The sequence below is a fragment of the Phoca vitulina genome, unplaced genomic scaffold, assembly GCF_004348235.1.
Source record: "Phoca vitulina isolate PV1807 unplaced genomic scaffold, GSC_HSeal_1.0 scaffold49, whole genome shotgun sequence".
Classification (NCBI taxonomy): domain Eukaryota; kingdom Metazoa; phylum Chordata; class Mammalia; order Carnivora; family Phocidae; genus Phoca; species Phoca vitulina.
The window spans coordinates 9,828,364-9,845,657 of record NW_022589752.1 but is presented as its reverse complement, the minus strand read 5'-3'; the positions used below and the strand labels follow the sequence as shown (position 1 = coordinate 9,845,657).

The window sequence follows — 17,294 nt, the reverse complement described above, 5'->3', positions numbered from 1 at the left end:
ACGTCCACAGATTAGCTCACTCATAACCCAAAAAATCATCACTCCATTGTCAGAACATTGAGGTAGCCCAGTACACATTAGAGAACTAAAAGGAGTAAAACAGCCAATCAAAACCTCATCCTTTGATTATAAAGAACTATATCAAAGGCCACTTCACAGCTTGATACAAGAGCTAAATTGGCTTGCTAATTGAACCCAGTGTTAGGCCGATTTACCTTATCCAGTCACAGGCATTGCTGGATAAGAGCAGATAAGACTTAAAGCACAGAGGAGCGGAAGAAAACCGCTCCATAAAGACAGCCTTATTATAAAAGAAAGGGAGCTGAACTGTGCATGCTCAATTGATCCTTCCCAAATTTACATGTTACAGTAGTCGCCCTTTATCTACGGGGGATCGTTCCAAGACCCTCAGTGGATGCCTGAAACTGCAGATAGTATGGCACCCTATATGCTATGGCTTTTTTTTTCACTATAAATACATACCGACGACAAAGTTCAATCTATAAATTAGGCGCAATAAGAGGTTAACACTAATAACTAGTAATAAAACAGAACAATTATAACAATATACTGTAATAAAAGTTACCTGAACGCGGGCTCTCTGAAAATGTTTCATGGGGCTGTACCCACCCTTGTGCTGATGCGAGACGATAAAACGCCTGCGTGACGGGATGACGTGAGGGGAATGACGCAGGCGTTGTGACGTAGCGTTAGGCTGCTACTAACCCTCTGACGATTCGTCCCGTGGAGAGTCATCTTCCTTCAGACCCGCGTTGACCACAGGTGATTGAAACCTCGGATAACGGAACCGCTTTTCGGCGGGAACTTCTGTATTTCTGGGGCAGGGTAAAAGGGATGGAGAGAGGCCAGCATGGCCACCGAGTTCCCTAAACTAGAAGAGTTCCCTAAACTGAGTTCTCTGAATTGGAAGACATTTTCAGGAATGAGGTAAGAAACATTCTCCCTTAGTATCTACAACCAGAAAAATGAACTGAAAGCCCTAAGAAATGTAAGGCCATATTACATTAATCTATTACCAAGTAGTGGGATCAATTCCTAAAAGGTGTCATGTTTTACAAAAGTTAAAATTCTATTTAAGCATAGCTTCAGGCATAATAATAAAAGTTCTGGAAGGCATCTGCATCCCAAGCAGAGCATATAACAACTGTCTCCAGTAGAACATCTCTCACTTGAGTCATAATCCAAATCATTCAGGGCATACTGTTGCCATGTTGTGTCTCTAAAGGGCTAGACAGATCTCTTCCCTTAATTAGTTTGAAACAAATTAAGGAATGCACACAGATGCCAGATAGGAATTAAAATACCTGCTTTTTTACTAGTAGAGATGGAATAGAGACCTATGGCTTGGAGCTGTGTTCAAAATTAAGCTTCCCACTCATTTTCTGCAAACTGAGTCTAGCCACCCCAAATTTCTTGTGTCCTCTGCACAGGAACAGAGCCTACCCAGGTAGGTGTCAGTTTGAAGGCAGAGAAATGGCAAAAGAAAGAAAATTCCAGTGCTTTCACCGAGCAAGAAAAGGCAGGTCACATTGTTAGAGGGATGTTTAACTCTGTATTTTCACTTACAGAGGAAAATGAACACATGATGGCAAATCCTTGTCATCTCACCAAGAGATAAATCATTCCTCTTTACACAGGGACGAGTTAGCAAAAAGTGCAACAGAGTATAGAAGCCCCAGACTTTCAAAGTATAGAATGTGGGCAGAAGGAAAAAGTCATCTTCCTTACATATTACAGTGATCTGCAGAGGCAGATTCTGCTGTACGCATTGCCTTTGTGGTGGGTATGAATTTTAGTCCATATTTTCATGTGTGTGAGAAATTTAACTTGTTTAGTTTTTGTGTAACTCATCCTAATTCTTTTTTTTTTTTAATTTTTTATTGTTATGTTAATCCCCATACATTACATCATTAGTTTTAGATATAGTGTTCCATGATTCATTGTTTGTGCATAACACCCAGTGCTCCATGCAGAACGTGCCCTCCTCAATACCCATCACCAGGCTAACCCATCCTCCCACCCCCCTCCCCTCTAGAACCCTCAGTTTGTTTTTCAGAGTCCATCGTCTCTCATGGTTCTTCTCTAATTCTTTTTGTAAGAAGAAAGTGACTATTTTCCCAATTTGCCCTGGTCAGTCGCACTTTACATATGCTAATCTGGGTGTAATTATCAAGAGTTCCCCTTTTCACCCTCAAAAGTGTCCATATTTGGGGGTGCCTGGCTGGTTCAGTCAAAGAGCATGCGACTCTTGATCTCAGGGTCATGAGTTCAAGTCCCACACTGGGTGTAGAGATTACTTAAAATAAATACATACATTTTTTAAAAAGTGTCCCTTTTTGGACCATAAATGATATAGTCTTCATAATAGTAAGCTTATTTTAATGGTGGTAGAAACTTACTCCTAGTCAGTCCAGAGGGGATCTCTTTTACCCTGGTGGCATGGGACGGGGCCTTGGCTTCATAGGGCATTCAGAGAGGAAGATACCAGATCTGAGTGAGCAGCTTGCTACTCTGGCATTTGTATGGACCCCTATTCTTCTCTGAGCTCAGGTGTCAGCTGATCAGGCTGCAGCTTCTTAGGTTTCACTCCTGTCCAAAAGGTTCCCTAGGGTTGAGCTCTGTTACTTCGGGTGCAGGGGAGTCACCATGAAACTACCCACACCATACTGGCATAAGGGAAATTAGGAAGCTAATGCCCTCTGTCACTTTCACACTTCTCTATGAAGTATGATAAAATCTATTTTCTCGATTGTAGCGAAGTTCAAAGAGGTCAACATTTATCGAAAGCAAATTACGAAGTATATTTCAGTACTATTTTTCCCTTCTGTGGGTTCCTTGAAGGAAGTGACCATGTTTTAGTCTTCATTTTTATCCATACCATTCCACGCAGTAACTTCACACAATGAGCTCAAATAACATTTTCAGTAAAATGATCACATAAAACAAGTTTATAACATGTGTGAAAAATATTTATTTCCCATCAAAATAAGCAGGAATGATGTCATGTAGACATTTATAGCCCCCAGAATTGAATACACTGATAAATAATAACAAGAAAGTAATGAATATTTGTGGGGTGATTGATTCATTTTATCCCAATATGCTTATTTGGCCATCTATGGCTCTTGAAGCAAGACTGACTTTGAGAATGCCTAATTTGTCTTACAGAAACAATAAAAAAATTTAGTTCAAAAAAATCACTAATATTTTGGAAGTATTATTTCCAAATTTGGAAATATAGTAAGTTAAAACTATGTCAAGGAGACCCAAAAATACAGTGGCAAGGGAAAAATAATACTCATTTCTCTATCACATTTTAGAAAAGTTAGGCTGGTGGTTTTGCTTTATACAGTCATTCAAGGACCCAGGTTCCTTCTATCTTGGTTCACAGGGTGGGGGGTGGTCCCCTAGGATAGTGTCTTCATGGGCATAGAAGAGGCTGAATGGCAGCTTGTCTGTGAGGGAGGGGATATGGCCCACACGTGGTCCCCTCATCTCTGTTCACATTCTATTGTCAAGAACTTAAGAAACTGGGAAGAAAGGGAGAACAGATTTTGGTGGGCAACTAGCACACCCAATTATAATAATAAAGACATTTTTTGTCTCAAATAGGTTAACACAGTTTAACTTACAAGCAAACTATAGCCAAAACAACACCTTTGCAGGCCAGAAAAGCAAAGGAGTTAATGTCCCTCTGCACCATTTATTTATATCTACCAATTATAATTTGTCAGATTTATATAGTATATAGTCAATAGACAGTGGGAATTTATTTTATAAGTAAGAAAAATAGAAGCTAGTCTATAGAAGCTAGAGGAGACTCTCTAAGAGTCTCATAGAACCAAAAGTCTTAATAAAGAATGTTTGACTTAGGTTTATATAAAACCTACTAAAAATGGGAGAAGAGAAGCAGTAACTGAAAATACCTTATTTTAGAATCCATCTTAGTTAGGATTCCTAAATTGAAGTAGTTTATAAAAATGAACACCAAAAGTACAAACAAAATGTCAATAATAAATAAAAATGACAAGGACCTAAGGCCTAATAACAAGAACCTTATTATTATTTAAAATAATAATACATTATCAATTCTTGTTTAACCTGCTAAACAAAGCAAGGAAAAACTAGCAAAAAGACAATAAAGTACAAAAATTTGTTAGGGGTTACCATTCCCTTTCATCCTATTCTCTGAACAAGATTAATAAGATGTTCAATGTCCATATTCTAAGCACAAGGATAACATTCAAAACAGATTGTCAATCCTTAAACAGTAGCCAAATGCTAGAATATGTTTCTTTAAACAATATCTTTTTTAAATTCAAAAGTAGAAGTAATAAGTATTTGAAATTTGGAAAATGAATCCCATAGAATGTTATTAGAAAAGCAATGATTCATAGATTTATAATAAGCTTTTATTTTTTAACATGTTAATTTACATTTAATAACATTTATAAATATGTCAAGTCACCACAAGCTTTGGGTTCTAAATTCTTTCTCCTTTGCTGTAGAATTTTTATGAGAATTTTTATGATCGTTTAACTAATTGATAGAATTTTTTTTTAAGATTTTATTTATTTGACAGAGAGAGAGAGCCAGAGAGCACAAGTGGAGGGAATGGTAGAGGGAGAGGGAGAAGCAGGCTCCCAACTGAGCAGGGAGCCTGATGCGGGGATCGATCCCAGGACTCTGGGATCATGACCTGAGCCGAAGGCAGACGCTTAACCATCTGAGCCACCCAGGTGCCCCTAATTGATAGAACTTTTTAAATGACTAGGAATTCGTACATATTCAGGTTCTATACTGTAAAGAAGCCGCTTAAAACATCTACTTAATTTGGGCTTCGTTGCAGTACCTACACCTGGCAGATGAGTCCACCTGATTCAGAGAACCCTCATTAACAGTGGTGAATACACACTTTAAACTCCAGACCAGTGCCTAGCACAAGGTAAGCACTCAATAAATGTAGCTATTATTCACAGTAGAGAACATGCCCTATTGATAAATAATTTCTCCTCACTGAAATATTTGTGAAACCCATAAAAAGTATCTTTTCTAGATCAGATCAGGGACATTTACCACTTTCACAGCCTTTATTCTTGTAATCCACTTTAGTCCACCTCAAGCTAACCTCTGTACAAAAACTGCCATTGTCTAAGTACTCTGAAAGTATTCTGTGTTCACAATTGCTCAAAGTTCTATAAAGAACAGGATTTTCCTCAACTATCATTCTACCTCTGAATCTTTTAACTATTGTACATACGTCAGCAGACATCAGATGAAATGGAGTCCTCTGTTGCTGCCCATTGCAAACATCTCTGCTCTGAGTTATTGGAAAGGGGGTTGTTTTTGTTTGGTTGTTTGGTTCTTTTTAATATACTTTATGTAACAAAAAAAAAAAATAGCCTCCACTTTGCGCTGTGGGATAGAAATCTTAGTTCATAATCAGGTGTAAAAAATTATAAATTTAGTTTTTAACAATTTAATCTTTTGTGACATATCTTGACATGGGAAAAGAAACAGAAACTCCTCTATCTTCAGTTGCTCCTCACAAATCTTTGTGTTTTGCTTTTTAAATTGTGGACTCCTGCCCACTTCCATACAAGTGTGTGGACTTTTGGAACACATGTTATTTTGCATCTCCAGAAGTTCCCTGGGTGAAATTTGAAACTGCCCCCCTATACAGAAAATAAGGAGAGACCCAAGGAAGAGGCAGACCACCCCAGATTTGTAGGTGGCAGATTTAATAAGCAAGGGAGCTTACAAGGCTGGTAAGATGAGTAGATTACCACACCAGCCTGCCAGAATCTTGAAAGTTTATATAAAGGCCTTTACATGGTTCAGTCACATTATACTATCTACACGGTCTCAACAACACATTACTCTCTCAAGTCTGCATTGTTGAAGCTGCTTCGTGTGGAAATAGTAGGTGGAATATACATTCCAAGGACAGGGAGGGGATGAGGAGCCTCTGATTCCCCTGGTTCAGCTCAAGGGTCAACTGAAGGTCACATCCTCTCCATGACCTCCTCCAACAATATGAAAGCTAAGCTTTCATGGGATTCATTTTCCAAACTTCAGGTTCCTCAGGATACAGGTGATAAGATAGAAATGTGAAGAGTGCTCTCAGGAATAATGTCTGTTAAGGATCAGAGGGGAGCAGGATTGAGTAAAGGGTGAGTTCAACAGGATGCAGGTGCAACAGAGGCCACAGCTGATCTGATGGAAAGCTCAGAAGTAAGTGCATCTCTTCAGAGATGCCCAGATTAAAGTAAAAGCTGAGCTTCATGCCTGCTTACCAATAAATCACTGGATAAGAGAGGGACCTACCCTTGGACGAGGCTGCTCCTTTCAGTCACAGACAACTCCTAGAGCCATGGATAAGCTACATTCCTAGCAGCTGAGATAATAATAAGCATCTTGGTCCTAAAGAGAGATCTGCTTCATCCACTACACCAGGGGTTCTCAAACTTCAGCTGCATCAGAATCACCCAGAGGTGATTATTAAAACACAGATTGCAGGTGCAACCCCAGAGTCCAATTCATTAGGTCTGGGTTGAGGTTAAAGTGTCTGCATTTCAAACAAGTTTCTAAGTGTTGCTGCTGCTCTTTTGGGTCACTCTTTAAGAACGGCTACACTCCAGTATTCCAAGCTTACTCTATTTTCCACCAGCAGAGTGAAGAATACCTTGAACCAGGAAGTCCAAAGAAGATCAACAAAATAAGGGTGAATGGAGGATGAGAACTCACTGGGATTATGTATCTTCTACTCATTACAGTTGACCCTAGTCACAACCTTCAGAACTATCTTCTCCGCCATTCTCTGCTTCAAGGACAAGCCAACACTGTTTTCTGAGCTGAGCTCCTTATTGTCAATCAACCATGAGCTCCCAGATTTGTCAGAATTATTCCCCCCACGTGGAGGCCGCTATCAACTGCCTGGTTAACACAGGTCTGTGGGCCCCTTACACTTACCTCTCTTTGGACTATAATAAGGGTGAGTCACAACTCACTGGATCATCTCCTCATTACAGTTGACCCTTGAACAACATGGGTTTGAACTGCACAGGTCCACTTATACACAGATTTTTTTTCCTACAAAAACTTTGTTTCCCCTTGGCCCACATGGGGAGAGGGCTCCAAGGTGGCTAAAAAGCTGCCTAGTGGCCACAAGGAGAGGATCAGGCAGAAGCCCTGGCACCAGGGGGAGGCCCGAGGGTCCTCAAAGTCTGCCAGGCTCCTAGCCATGCTTGAGGGTGAGCCTCTGTAAAAGATCTGCACCTAGCCTGCACAGGTGGGTCCAGCCTGCTGAGGTGAGTCACGTGGTCGCCAAGGAAGCAGTTCTACAGGAAGCGAGGAGCTGGATGCCTATGTGGGTGGAACCTGAGGCCTGCAGCTCCAGAAGGGCCTGCTTCAGGCTGTTCTTCAGGACCATGGGGGCTCCCACGGCATCTGGGGTTCAGCCCCAAACATCTTGGGACAGCTTCTGCATGTTCTTGAAGAGGGCACAGCTTTATGCTAGTTTTACATCTTCAAAAGATGCTCAATACCCTCCTGTTTCTCCCCAGCCAACTCAGGAAGAAGTGGCCCACACCCTCCGGAGCCACATCATCACAGTCACAACAGAAGTCCAAAGAGAGGTAAGTGTAAGCGGCCCACAGACCTGTGTTAACCAGGCAGTTGATAGCGGCCTCCACCTGGGTGGAATAATTCTGACAAATCTGGGAGCTCATGGTTGATTGGCAATAAGGAGCTCAGCTCAGAAAACAGCGTTGGCTTGTCCTTGAAGCAGAGAGTGGCGGAGAAGATGGTTCTGAAGGTTGTGACTAGAAAATAAGTCAGAGGGTGGCCAGAGCCTGGCAGGGCGTCCCTGGGTCTGTTCTGTCTAAACACTGTTGAAACAAGACAAACTCACAGGACTGCTAGGAGCACTGCCTATGGGTAAATTTTTTACAGTACACTATTGTAAATGTATTTTCTCTTCCTTATGATTTTCTTAATAACATGTTCTTTTCTCTAGCTTACTTTATTATAAGAATGCAGTGTGTGATAATATAACATACAAAATATGTGTTAATTGACTATGTTATGGGTAAAGCTTCCAGTCAATAGTAGGTTATTAGTAGTTAAGTTTTGGGGGATTCAAAAGTTATACCCAGATTTATGACTGCACAGGGATTAGCACCTCCAACCCCTGTGTTGTTCAAGGGATAACTTTACTGTGGAGTTCTTTATATTTAGTTACTTTTTTCTTCTCTTAATGTTCTTTGCTATATGATTATTTGCAGCAGTCAACGTGCCCCCACCCTAGTAGCAGTAACTCAACATTACTCCATTCTAATCCACTTATTCATTCAGAAATTATTTACTCTGCCCATATGTTCATTTGTTATGTCTGAATTCACTGGTATGAAAAGTTTTATGCAATTTAACTATTAAATGAGTTATGGCTACACATATGGATAGGAAAAACTGTAAGCACAAACCTTGTGTGGGGGCTAGGTGACTGCAAGTATGGTTATAAATGACAGAATGATCCCTAAACAGAAAGATAATGAGGTTTGTAAACAAGTACAACACCATAGCACATAACATGGAGTGGAGTATAGGGGCCTGGACATATGTTTGTCATGCCACCCAGAATTGGTTGGGTTATGATCACACTGATAAGTAGCAAGTGGACTTCGTAGGGGGCTTGTCTTCATTTTCTGTACTAAAAATACCCAATTCAGTGAAACACATTTAGTACCTGAGGATCATGCCAGACAAGGCAAGGACTGTGAAAAGTCCTAGTTCCTTCCTTCCTACCCCAATTTCCTGCACACTCTTCTGCGTGAAATTGGTGTTTGTTTGTGACATTTCACCTTACTTTAGCCTCTCATGACTGCCCCTTGTTATTCTTTTTAATATTGTTTCAGTGCATAAAATGGTAGCAAACTCATAAGTTTTCCTTTTTATTTCCCTCTGCAAAGGTCCAAATCCTCCAACTCTATATGTATAACCCTACCCTCTAGGGGTATATATATTTTCCTGGGCATTATGGGTAATAAATGATGTATAAAATTTGGAAATGACTTATTCCTAATTAAGGAAGATGTTTAAAAAGCAGAAAAACAACATCTCCGAAGAAATATTAGAAAAACTAGGACTATTTAGAATGGAAAATACAGTTTAAGTATTAACAGTCTTCTTCAAAGACATAAAGGGCATCTAATTGAGGGGACAGAGAAAAGCAAGGATAAACCCTCAATTTCTGCTAAGAAATAAGGATAGTATAAACTAGATAGAAAGGCTTTTTACCTAGGAGACAATTCAACATTAACTGAGCACATGAAAAAATTGTATTATCTGTTTTCCTTGGGGGGGGGGGTGTTTGTCTTATCATATTTCAAAACAGGATTAGGTGTGGTCCTATCAGGATACGGGTTAGTAGAATAGATGACCTCCTAAGTTCCCTTCTCATCCTAAGATTTTTATCTTTTATGATAGAAGTCAGAGACATTGTGCTGAACAAAATTGATTTCTGGCAAAGGACATATCTCCAAAGAACCATTTTTCATGGCTTTGTATATAATTTTTATTGATGCCATAATCTTCAAAGAATGAAGAGATGGCTCCCATGTAACAAAAATCCTTAGGCTGCTCCAGCTGTTTGCTTGGAAGGATTTATATTTCTGTGATGTCTTAAAATTCTTAAGTCATTATGACTGTAGTCTAACACTTACATGCATCCTGGTTAACAATAAGAGTGTGAGACTACAATAACATACATTTGGAACATAGCTCCACCAAAAAATATTTGAAAAATACTATCTTTATGACATAGAATTTTGTTTTTCTCATACTATTTTATTTTCATTCATAGGGTTTTATAAGGATCAGGTTTATCAGGTAGAGAAAAGCAACATGAGAAGCCTGGACTCACTCCAGGAAAAATTCGTAGGATATCATGTGTATACTTTGGCCATCCTAAAATATAGTCACCAATGCATGGGTACTAGAACAAGGATAGAAAGTTGAAGTGAGAGAGACACCAAGGATATAAGTGCTCTCAGCCTGGAAATTCCCTTGAGTCCTTTTGTATGTAGCAAAGTTCCATTGTGTACCATTATTCCCCAGCTAATTTACCACCTTGTCTGGGAAGCCCATCACCATTTCTACAGTCTTATGGTAGAACCAGTCAGATAACCCTGAGTTTAAATCCTAATTTCAACAAACACTATCTATAAATACTTGGACATTTTACTTAACATCTCTTAATCTCAAAATAAAATTGGCTCACACATGTCTGTGAGAAAATTTAAGACAGTGTCAGACACATAATAGGTATTCATCAAACATTAGATCCCTCCTTCAAACTGTTATAATGGGTCATTTTTATATTTATGAAAGCAATTATTTCATTCTCTTTGGCAAAATCACTGTTGCTTATATGTCTATATCCCACGCCCATTAAGTATAATTTAAGACCAAGTACTGTGCCTTAGTTATAGTTACAAATCCTTGATGGTTAATGCAGTACTAACATACAATGAATGCCAAGAATGTAGAATATTAAACACATTTTTTAAATCTCTAAAGTTCAAAAACACTGAATTTCAATCATCTAAAAAGATACTAGAAATTGTTTTTAATAGTATAAAATGTTCATCATGATCTTAACCTCTGGCATAAATGAAAGTTCTAAGTAAACAAAAAATTATTTAAAAAACTGAAGACAATCTATGATTTTATAAAATTTACTGACATTCCATACCTGAGCTGATTTCTGGGAATTTGTGTCTCAAAGAGAAAAGTGCAATGGACTGAATGTTTGTGTCTCCCCAAAATTCATATGTTGAAACCCTAATCCCAATGTGATGACATTTGGAGGCTGGGCATTTGGGAGGTAATTAGGTCATGAGAGTGGAGCCCTCATGGATGGGATTGGGCCCCTTATAATAAGAGGTCAGAGGGTTCCCTTGCCGCTTCCAAGGTGTGGGACACAGAAAGAAGATCTCCTCCCCCCCGAAAGAGGGTATTCACCAAAAACCTGACCATGAGACTACAAGGTCTCCTCCTCATCTTGGACTTCTAGCCTGTGAGAACTGTGAGAAATAAATGTTTGTTGTTTAAGCCACCCAATCTGTGGTATTTTCTTACAGTGGCCTGAACTGCCTAAGACAAAAAGTACAGAATGTTAAAATTATGTGGATAAAAAAATAATAATTCTGGCTATTTAGTATAATACCTTACATAAATAAGGTATGCATGATCAGAATTTTAAAATTAGGTCAATGTCAGAGGAAAAAAATAACACAAAGATTACCTTTACTAACTTGATAAATTTTCTTCCAGTATTTTCTATGTACTTTACCTATTTCTGATCATACTGTATAAATGATATTTGTCCTTTTAGCTTATTTTCCATAATATATGGTAAGAAATTTTCAACATTATTACATTTTCAAAACATCATTTTATTTGTTGTCAAAGATGCCTTCATGTGTATATAATTATATACTCATTCTTTTGTTTCTTAATTTCTAAATTTACATTTTATAAATACTCAAGTTTTAAAACAAGTCTACCATATTGAAACTTCAAAACAATTTACCATATTGAAGTTTAAAATAATGGAGCTGAGTTTAAATGATACCATCAAAACAGCTTAAAATATTATTGAATTACCTTACTTAATAAATTATCAAGAATTATTTTATCTACACACAATAGTTCACCAATTGTTTTACAATAAATTTATTGTTATTTTACAAATCTAAAACTAGAACCAAAAAAGTCAAACATTTATAAATTATACTTATTTTGTCCCAAACCATTACTCCTTCTTAGGGAAAGAATGGGGGAATCAGCATGGTGATCAAGGAAATGTGGAAACATATATCACTATTACAAGTCCTTTACTTTAAAAACTCCCTAAGGGGCTCCTGGGTGGCTCAGTCATTAAGCGTCTGCCTTTGGCTCAGGTCATGATCCCAGGGTCCTGGGATCCAGCCCCGCATTGGGCTCCCTGCTCCACAGGAAGCCTGCTTCTCCCTCTCCCACTCTGCCTGCTTGTGTTCCCTCTCTCACTGTGTCTCTCTCTGTCAAGAAATAAATTTTAAAAATCTTAAGTAAATAAATAAATATAAAAACTCCCTGATATGTACCATAACTGATAGCAACAAAGAATGAAGAATGATCCAATACTTAGTATGCTCAAACACCCTCCAAGTTTTCTTTGGTAACCAAGTTAAAAATGTATCCTTCTGCTTAGATTTCAAAGCCCTCAAATGTAGCCCCAGCCATCCTCTCCAGCCTTGTCCTCTATATCTGCCCTGCACTTACCCTTCACTCCCAACAAAAAAATTATTTGGCATGTCCTAACAAGCGCCAGGTCTTTCCACTCTGCATCTCTACACATTGAAACTTTACTCTTTCCATCCTTAAAGGCCCACTTCAGACATCCTTTCCTGCCTGAAGCACTTTCTAATAGCTCTCACTTAGATGTGGTTTGGTTTCCTTTTTACTTTCATGGTGCTTTTCTTCTCTCCTGTGGCACTTAGCTTGTTCCATACAGCCTTGTAGTATAAGTGAGTATATATTTATCATCTCTGATTGGATTGCAAGATCCTTAAGGGTAAAGACTTTGTTCAATATAATATTTCTTTTTTCATCTTCCCATTAGTTCTCATTCAACATTTAAAACATAATTCTTCAAAACCTATCATGTTATATGTTGCAGGCCCTATTCTGGGCCCTGAAGATGGAATATTAATTGAGCAGGAGGTGATCCCTGTCCTAACAGAGCTTATGCCAGCCAGCAGAGGATAAAGAAAAGTAAATAGGAAATCAAAATAACATGGAAGCATCCTGCTAAAGCAGGATGTGGCAAAAGTACCCACCAGTCTAGATTGGGGAAGATGAGATTTATTGTTCCAGAGAGAAGGAACAGAGTTAAGAAAGAACCTGGAGTTGAAGGTGCATGTGGTTTCAAAGAGCTGAAAAAAGTACAATATGGCAGCAGCATAAAACAGAGGCTGTGAAATGGACATACTACAAAGTCATGTCATCAAGGCCCTCATAAGCAAAGCTAAGGAGTTCAGACTTTATTCTGAGATCACTAGAAATTGTTAAGCAAAGACATGACTTGATCAGAATTGATACTGATACAGAAATATCCATATGCATTAGCTTATTTCCTAATAAGTGTGTATTTATTGTATACTCTGCCTCAGTTCTAAAAGGATTTGATGTAGTATATACAAATTAGCATATTTCTACTTTCAAGGACAGTTTTCAAAATACAAGAAAGACAGACATGTTGATACCAAAATCAAGGATGTAATATAACCTGGACACATTTCATGTCAAAAAACAAAACAAAAAACACGAGACAAACGGATGTATAACAATACTACATGATGATCTTTAAGCTCATTGGAGTTTTTTTTTTGTTTTTTTTTTTTTAATGAAGAAGGTACACTCTTTAACACTTTCTCTCAGGTTCTTCTATGACACCAGAATGCTCATTAAAATCCTTTAAGCAATAGACATAAGGGGAGATACATTATACATAAAAATAGATAAAAGTGTTTTACTTTCCAGAATTCCCCTTGAGGAGAAGGTTCATTTGGGATAAAAAAAAAAAATTACTTTGACAAATCATTGAGCCACCCCAAAAGCCTGAACAATTAATGAAAAATAATTAGTAAATGATGTATCGCAGAATGAAAGGGAAAGCACCTGGTTGCCCTAAGAAGAGAGGAGATAAGAAGACAAAGAAGGCAAGACAATTATGAGGAGAGATGAGGTATTGGCAAAAGCAGGTGATACATGACATGATTTCATACCATAACTTGTCTTCAGAAAAATAACTGACTTCCCAAAATCATGGTGTGAGTAGGTTTTTGTTTTATTCTTTTTTTTTTCTTTTGTAACCAAGGGGGAAGTTGAGTTTTATGCCCAAAATGGATGAGACAAAACAGGTATAATAAATACAGGTATATAAACCTGGGAGACAAGACTTCAGTTGACACTAAATTATATACAGTATTTTCCAGTAGGTCAAAATGTCAAGGGATTACTGTATTCAAAATAAAATCTTCTGGTTGCTAATAATGATAAGGTGAATAACGCTTTTAAAATTAAAAAAAAAATTAGTTCTTGTGTGTTGAGATTTTGAAATATACTTGTTGGAAAATGCCCAAGGATAAGAATCAGAACAGAAGGAGCTCTCACGGTGAGCCTCTAAGTAACTGAGTTTCTGGATAAATGAAACTATTAAAAGTAGTTCTTTCTACTTGCTACAATGGTGTCCAGAACTTAACAAACTTTAAAGAAGCTCCATGTTTATCTACTGATAATTTCTATATCAAGCTATTTTCAAGCTATCAAGATTCATAAATTTCAGGAGAATATACTATATCAAGCTCATAGAAAACCAAAATATCTATGCCAAAACTTGCCAAGAAGGATAATGTAGCTTACTGATAAAAGGAGATACACAGGAAAAAAAATCTTTTCTTTCATTCAGTTTCTTTTTTTTTAAAGATTTTATTTATTTATTTGACAGGAAGAGAGAGAGCGAGAGTAGGAACACAAGCAAGGGGAGTGGGAGAGGGAGAAGCAGGCTCCCCACTGAGTAGAGAGCCCAATGCGGGGCTTGATCCCAGGACCCTGGATCATGACCTGAGCCAAAGGCAAGGGTTTAAAGACTGAGCCACCCAGGCACCCCTCATTCAGTCTCTTGATTAAATGTCATTTCCAGTTTAAATGGTAGGAGGGGAATTAGTCAGAAAATTCAATACAGGGGCACCTGGGTGGTTCAGCTGGTTGGGTGTCTGCCTTCAGCTCCGGTCCTGATCCTGGGATTGAGCCCTGCATTGGGCTCCCTATTTAGTGGGGAGCCTGCTTCTCCCTCTCCTCCCTGCTTATGCTTTCTCTAGCTATCTCTGTCGCTATCTGTGTCTCTCTCAAAATAAAAAATTAATATCTTTTTTAAAAAAAGACCACTACTCTCTTAAAAAAAAAAAAATTCAATACAGAAATAGCAAATTCAAATACCATACTTACCAGTACGCCATCTAAAAGAGAGCAGCAGTTGAAGTTGCAGACATATAGATGAAATTGTATCTGAACCTTGGAAGGGTCATTTCTCTCAATTTTCATCTTTACAATGTCCATCTGAGATAAACGGAGTCACATAAAATTTGTATTTATGAAGGTAAGTCTCATAGCACAAAGATGAGCTGAGAAACAGTAAATTTGGGAAATTAGGAGACTATTAAAATAGATCAAGCAGTTCTGCTTCTAGCCAAGATGGAGTCAGAGGTACCAGATTTACCTTCCCACCTAAAACAACTCGAAAACTAGATGAAATATATGAAACAACACATATGTAAGAGGAAATTATGTGAAGTCAGGAAGCAACTATCCATAATAATCAGAAAAGTTCCTGTTGTTCACATGAGGCTGAAACAGTGACTGTTCCAACTAGCCAAACTGGAGAAACTCATACTTCAAGGAATATTGGATAGAGTTCTCAGAAGGATACTGCCTTAGTTGTGGGGAATAATTAGCCCATGGTTAAATACTGCTCTGGTACTGCCTAACAAGTATTAATAGCAAGACCCAAAAGGATCACACCATTTTCAAGTAACTGTGTCTCATAACAAAGCTCAAAAATATTTATGGGAACACAAAAATATCTAGCACAACACAAAATAAAATCAAAATGTCTATCATTTAATTAAAAAATACCAGGTACACCAGGAAACAGAAAAATAGAGCACATGATAACAAGAAAAATCAATTAAAACCAAACCAGACCACAATGGGATACCACTTCACACCTATCAGAATAGCTAGAATCAAAGAGTAGATGACAAGTGTGTTGACAAGGATGTGAAGATATTGGAACCCTCATACACTGTTGGAGAAAATGTAAAATGGTGCAGCCACTTTGGAAAACAGTTTGGCAGTTCATCAAATGATTAAACATAGAGTTACCATAGGACCCAGGACTTCTACTCCTGGGTATATACCCAAGAGAAATCAAAGCAGATATCCGTGCAAAACTTTGGACATTAATGATTATAGCAGCTCTTATTCATAATAACCAAAAAGTGGAAACAACCAAATGTTCATCATTTGATGGGTGGATAAACAAAACGTGATAGATCCATAAAATGGAAAATTATTCAGCTATTAAAAAGGAATGAAATACTAATACATGTCACAACATGGATGAACCCTGAAAACATGCTAAGTGAAAGGTTACAAAAGACCATGTATTGTATGATTTCAGTAACATGAAAATCCAGAAGGGAAATCTATAGAGACAGAAAGTAGACTAGTGATTCCTTGAGGTTGAGAGGGGGATAGGGTGATAAGGAATGATAGCTAATGGGTCTGAGGTTTCTTTTTAAGGTGATTAAAAATGTTCTGGGGTTGGGTCATCGCTGCCCTTTGTCGTGGGGTCATTTTTGGCACCAAGGCCTCAGCACTCAGGATGAACGTAATTCAGATTGTTCGTGACCACTGGGTACATATACTTGTGCCCATGGGGTTTGTCCTTGGATGTTATCTAGACAGAAAGAATGATGAAAAGCTGACTGCCTTCCGGAACAAGAGTTTGTTGTTTAAAAGGGAATTGAGACCCAATGAAGAAGTCACCTGGAAGTAAAGGCCCCCGTGACTGAATTACAGAATGTTCACATTTTAAAAATTAGGAGAGAAATAAAAACACATTCATTATTTAAGAAAAAAAAAATGTTCTGAAGTTAACATGGCGATGCTTCTACATATCTAAATATACTAAAAACCATATAATTATACAATTAAATAGATAATTGTATGGTGTGTGAATTCTACCTCAGTAAAGCTCTTTTTAAAAAACCAACCCAGAATGGGCACAAACATTACTAGGAAACAAGTGCATTAAAACAGTCATTATAAGAGGGTAGAAAGATGGCAGAGGAGTAGGGGACCCTAATTTTGTCTGGTCCCTGGAATTCAGCTAGAGAGTTATCAAATCGTTCTGAACACCTGCAAAACCAACCAGAGATCTGAGAAAAGAATCACTACAATTCTACAAATAAAAAACAACCACTGTTTGCAAGGTAGGAGGTGTGGAGATGTGAATCCAAGGTGATATACTGGCAGATAAACCATGGGGGGAGAGGGCCTCCATAAGCCAGGTACTGGAAAGTGTTATAACCAGTAGAGGGTAAAATCGGAACTTTTAGAAGTTTGCCTGAAAGGTGCTGAGGAGACAAAATAGGACAGAATCCCAG

General features: G+C 38.1%; 1 protein-coding gene across 1 annotated transcript; it reads left to right on the top strand.

Moving 5' to 3' along the window:
• Positions 1-16,465: 16,465 nt before the first annotated feature.
• Positions 16,466-16,760, top strand: LOC116621592 (NADH dehydrogenase [ubiquinone] 1 beta subcomplex subunit 1). Its single transcript, XM_032387464.1, has one exon. It carries the CDS (start codon positions 16,511-16,513, stop codon positions 16,682-16,684), a length of 174 nt encoding a protein of 57 aa, XP_032243355.1. The 5' UTR covers positions 16,466-16,510; the 3' UTR covers positions 16,685-16,760.
• The last annotated feature ends 534 nt before the right edge of the window (positions 16,761-17,294 follow it).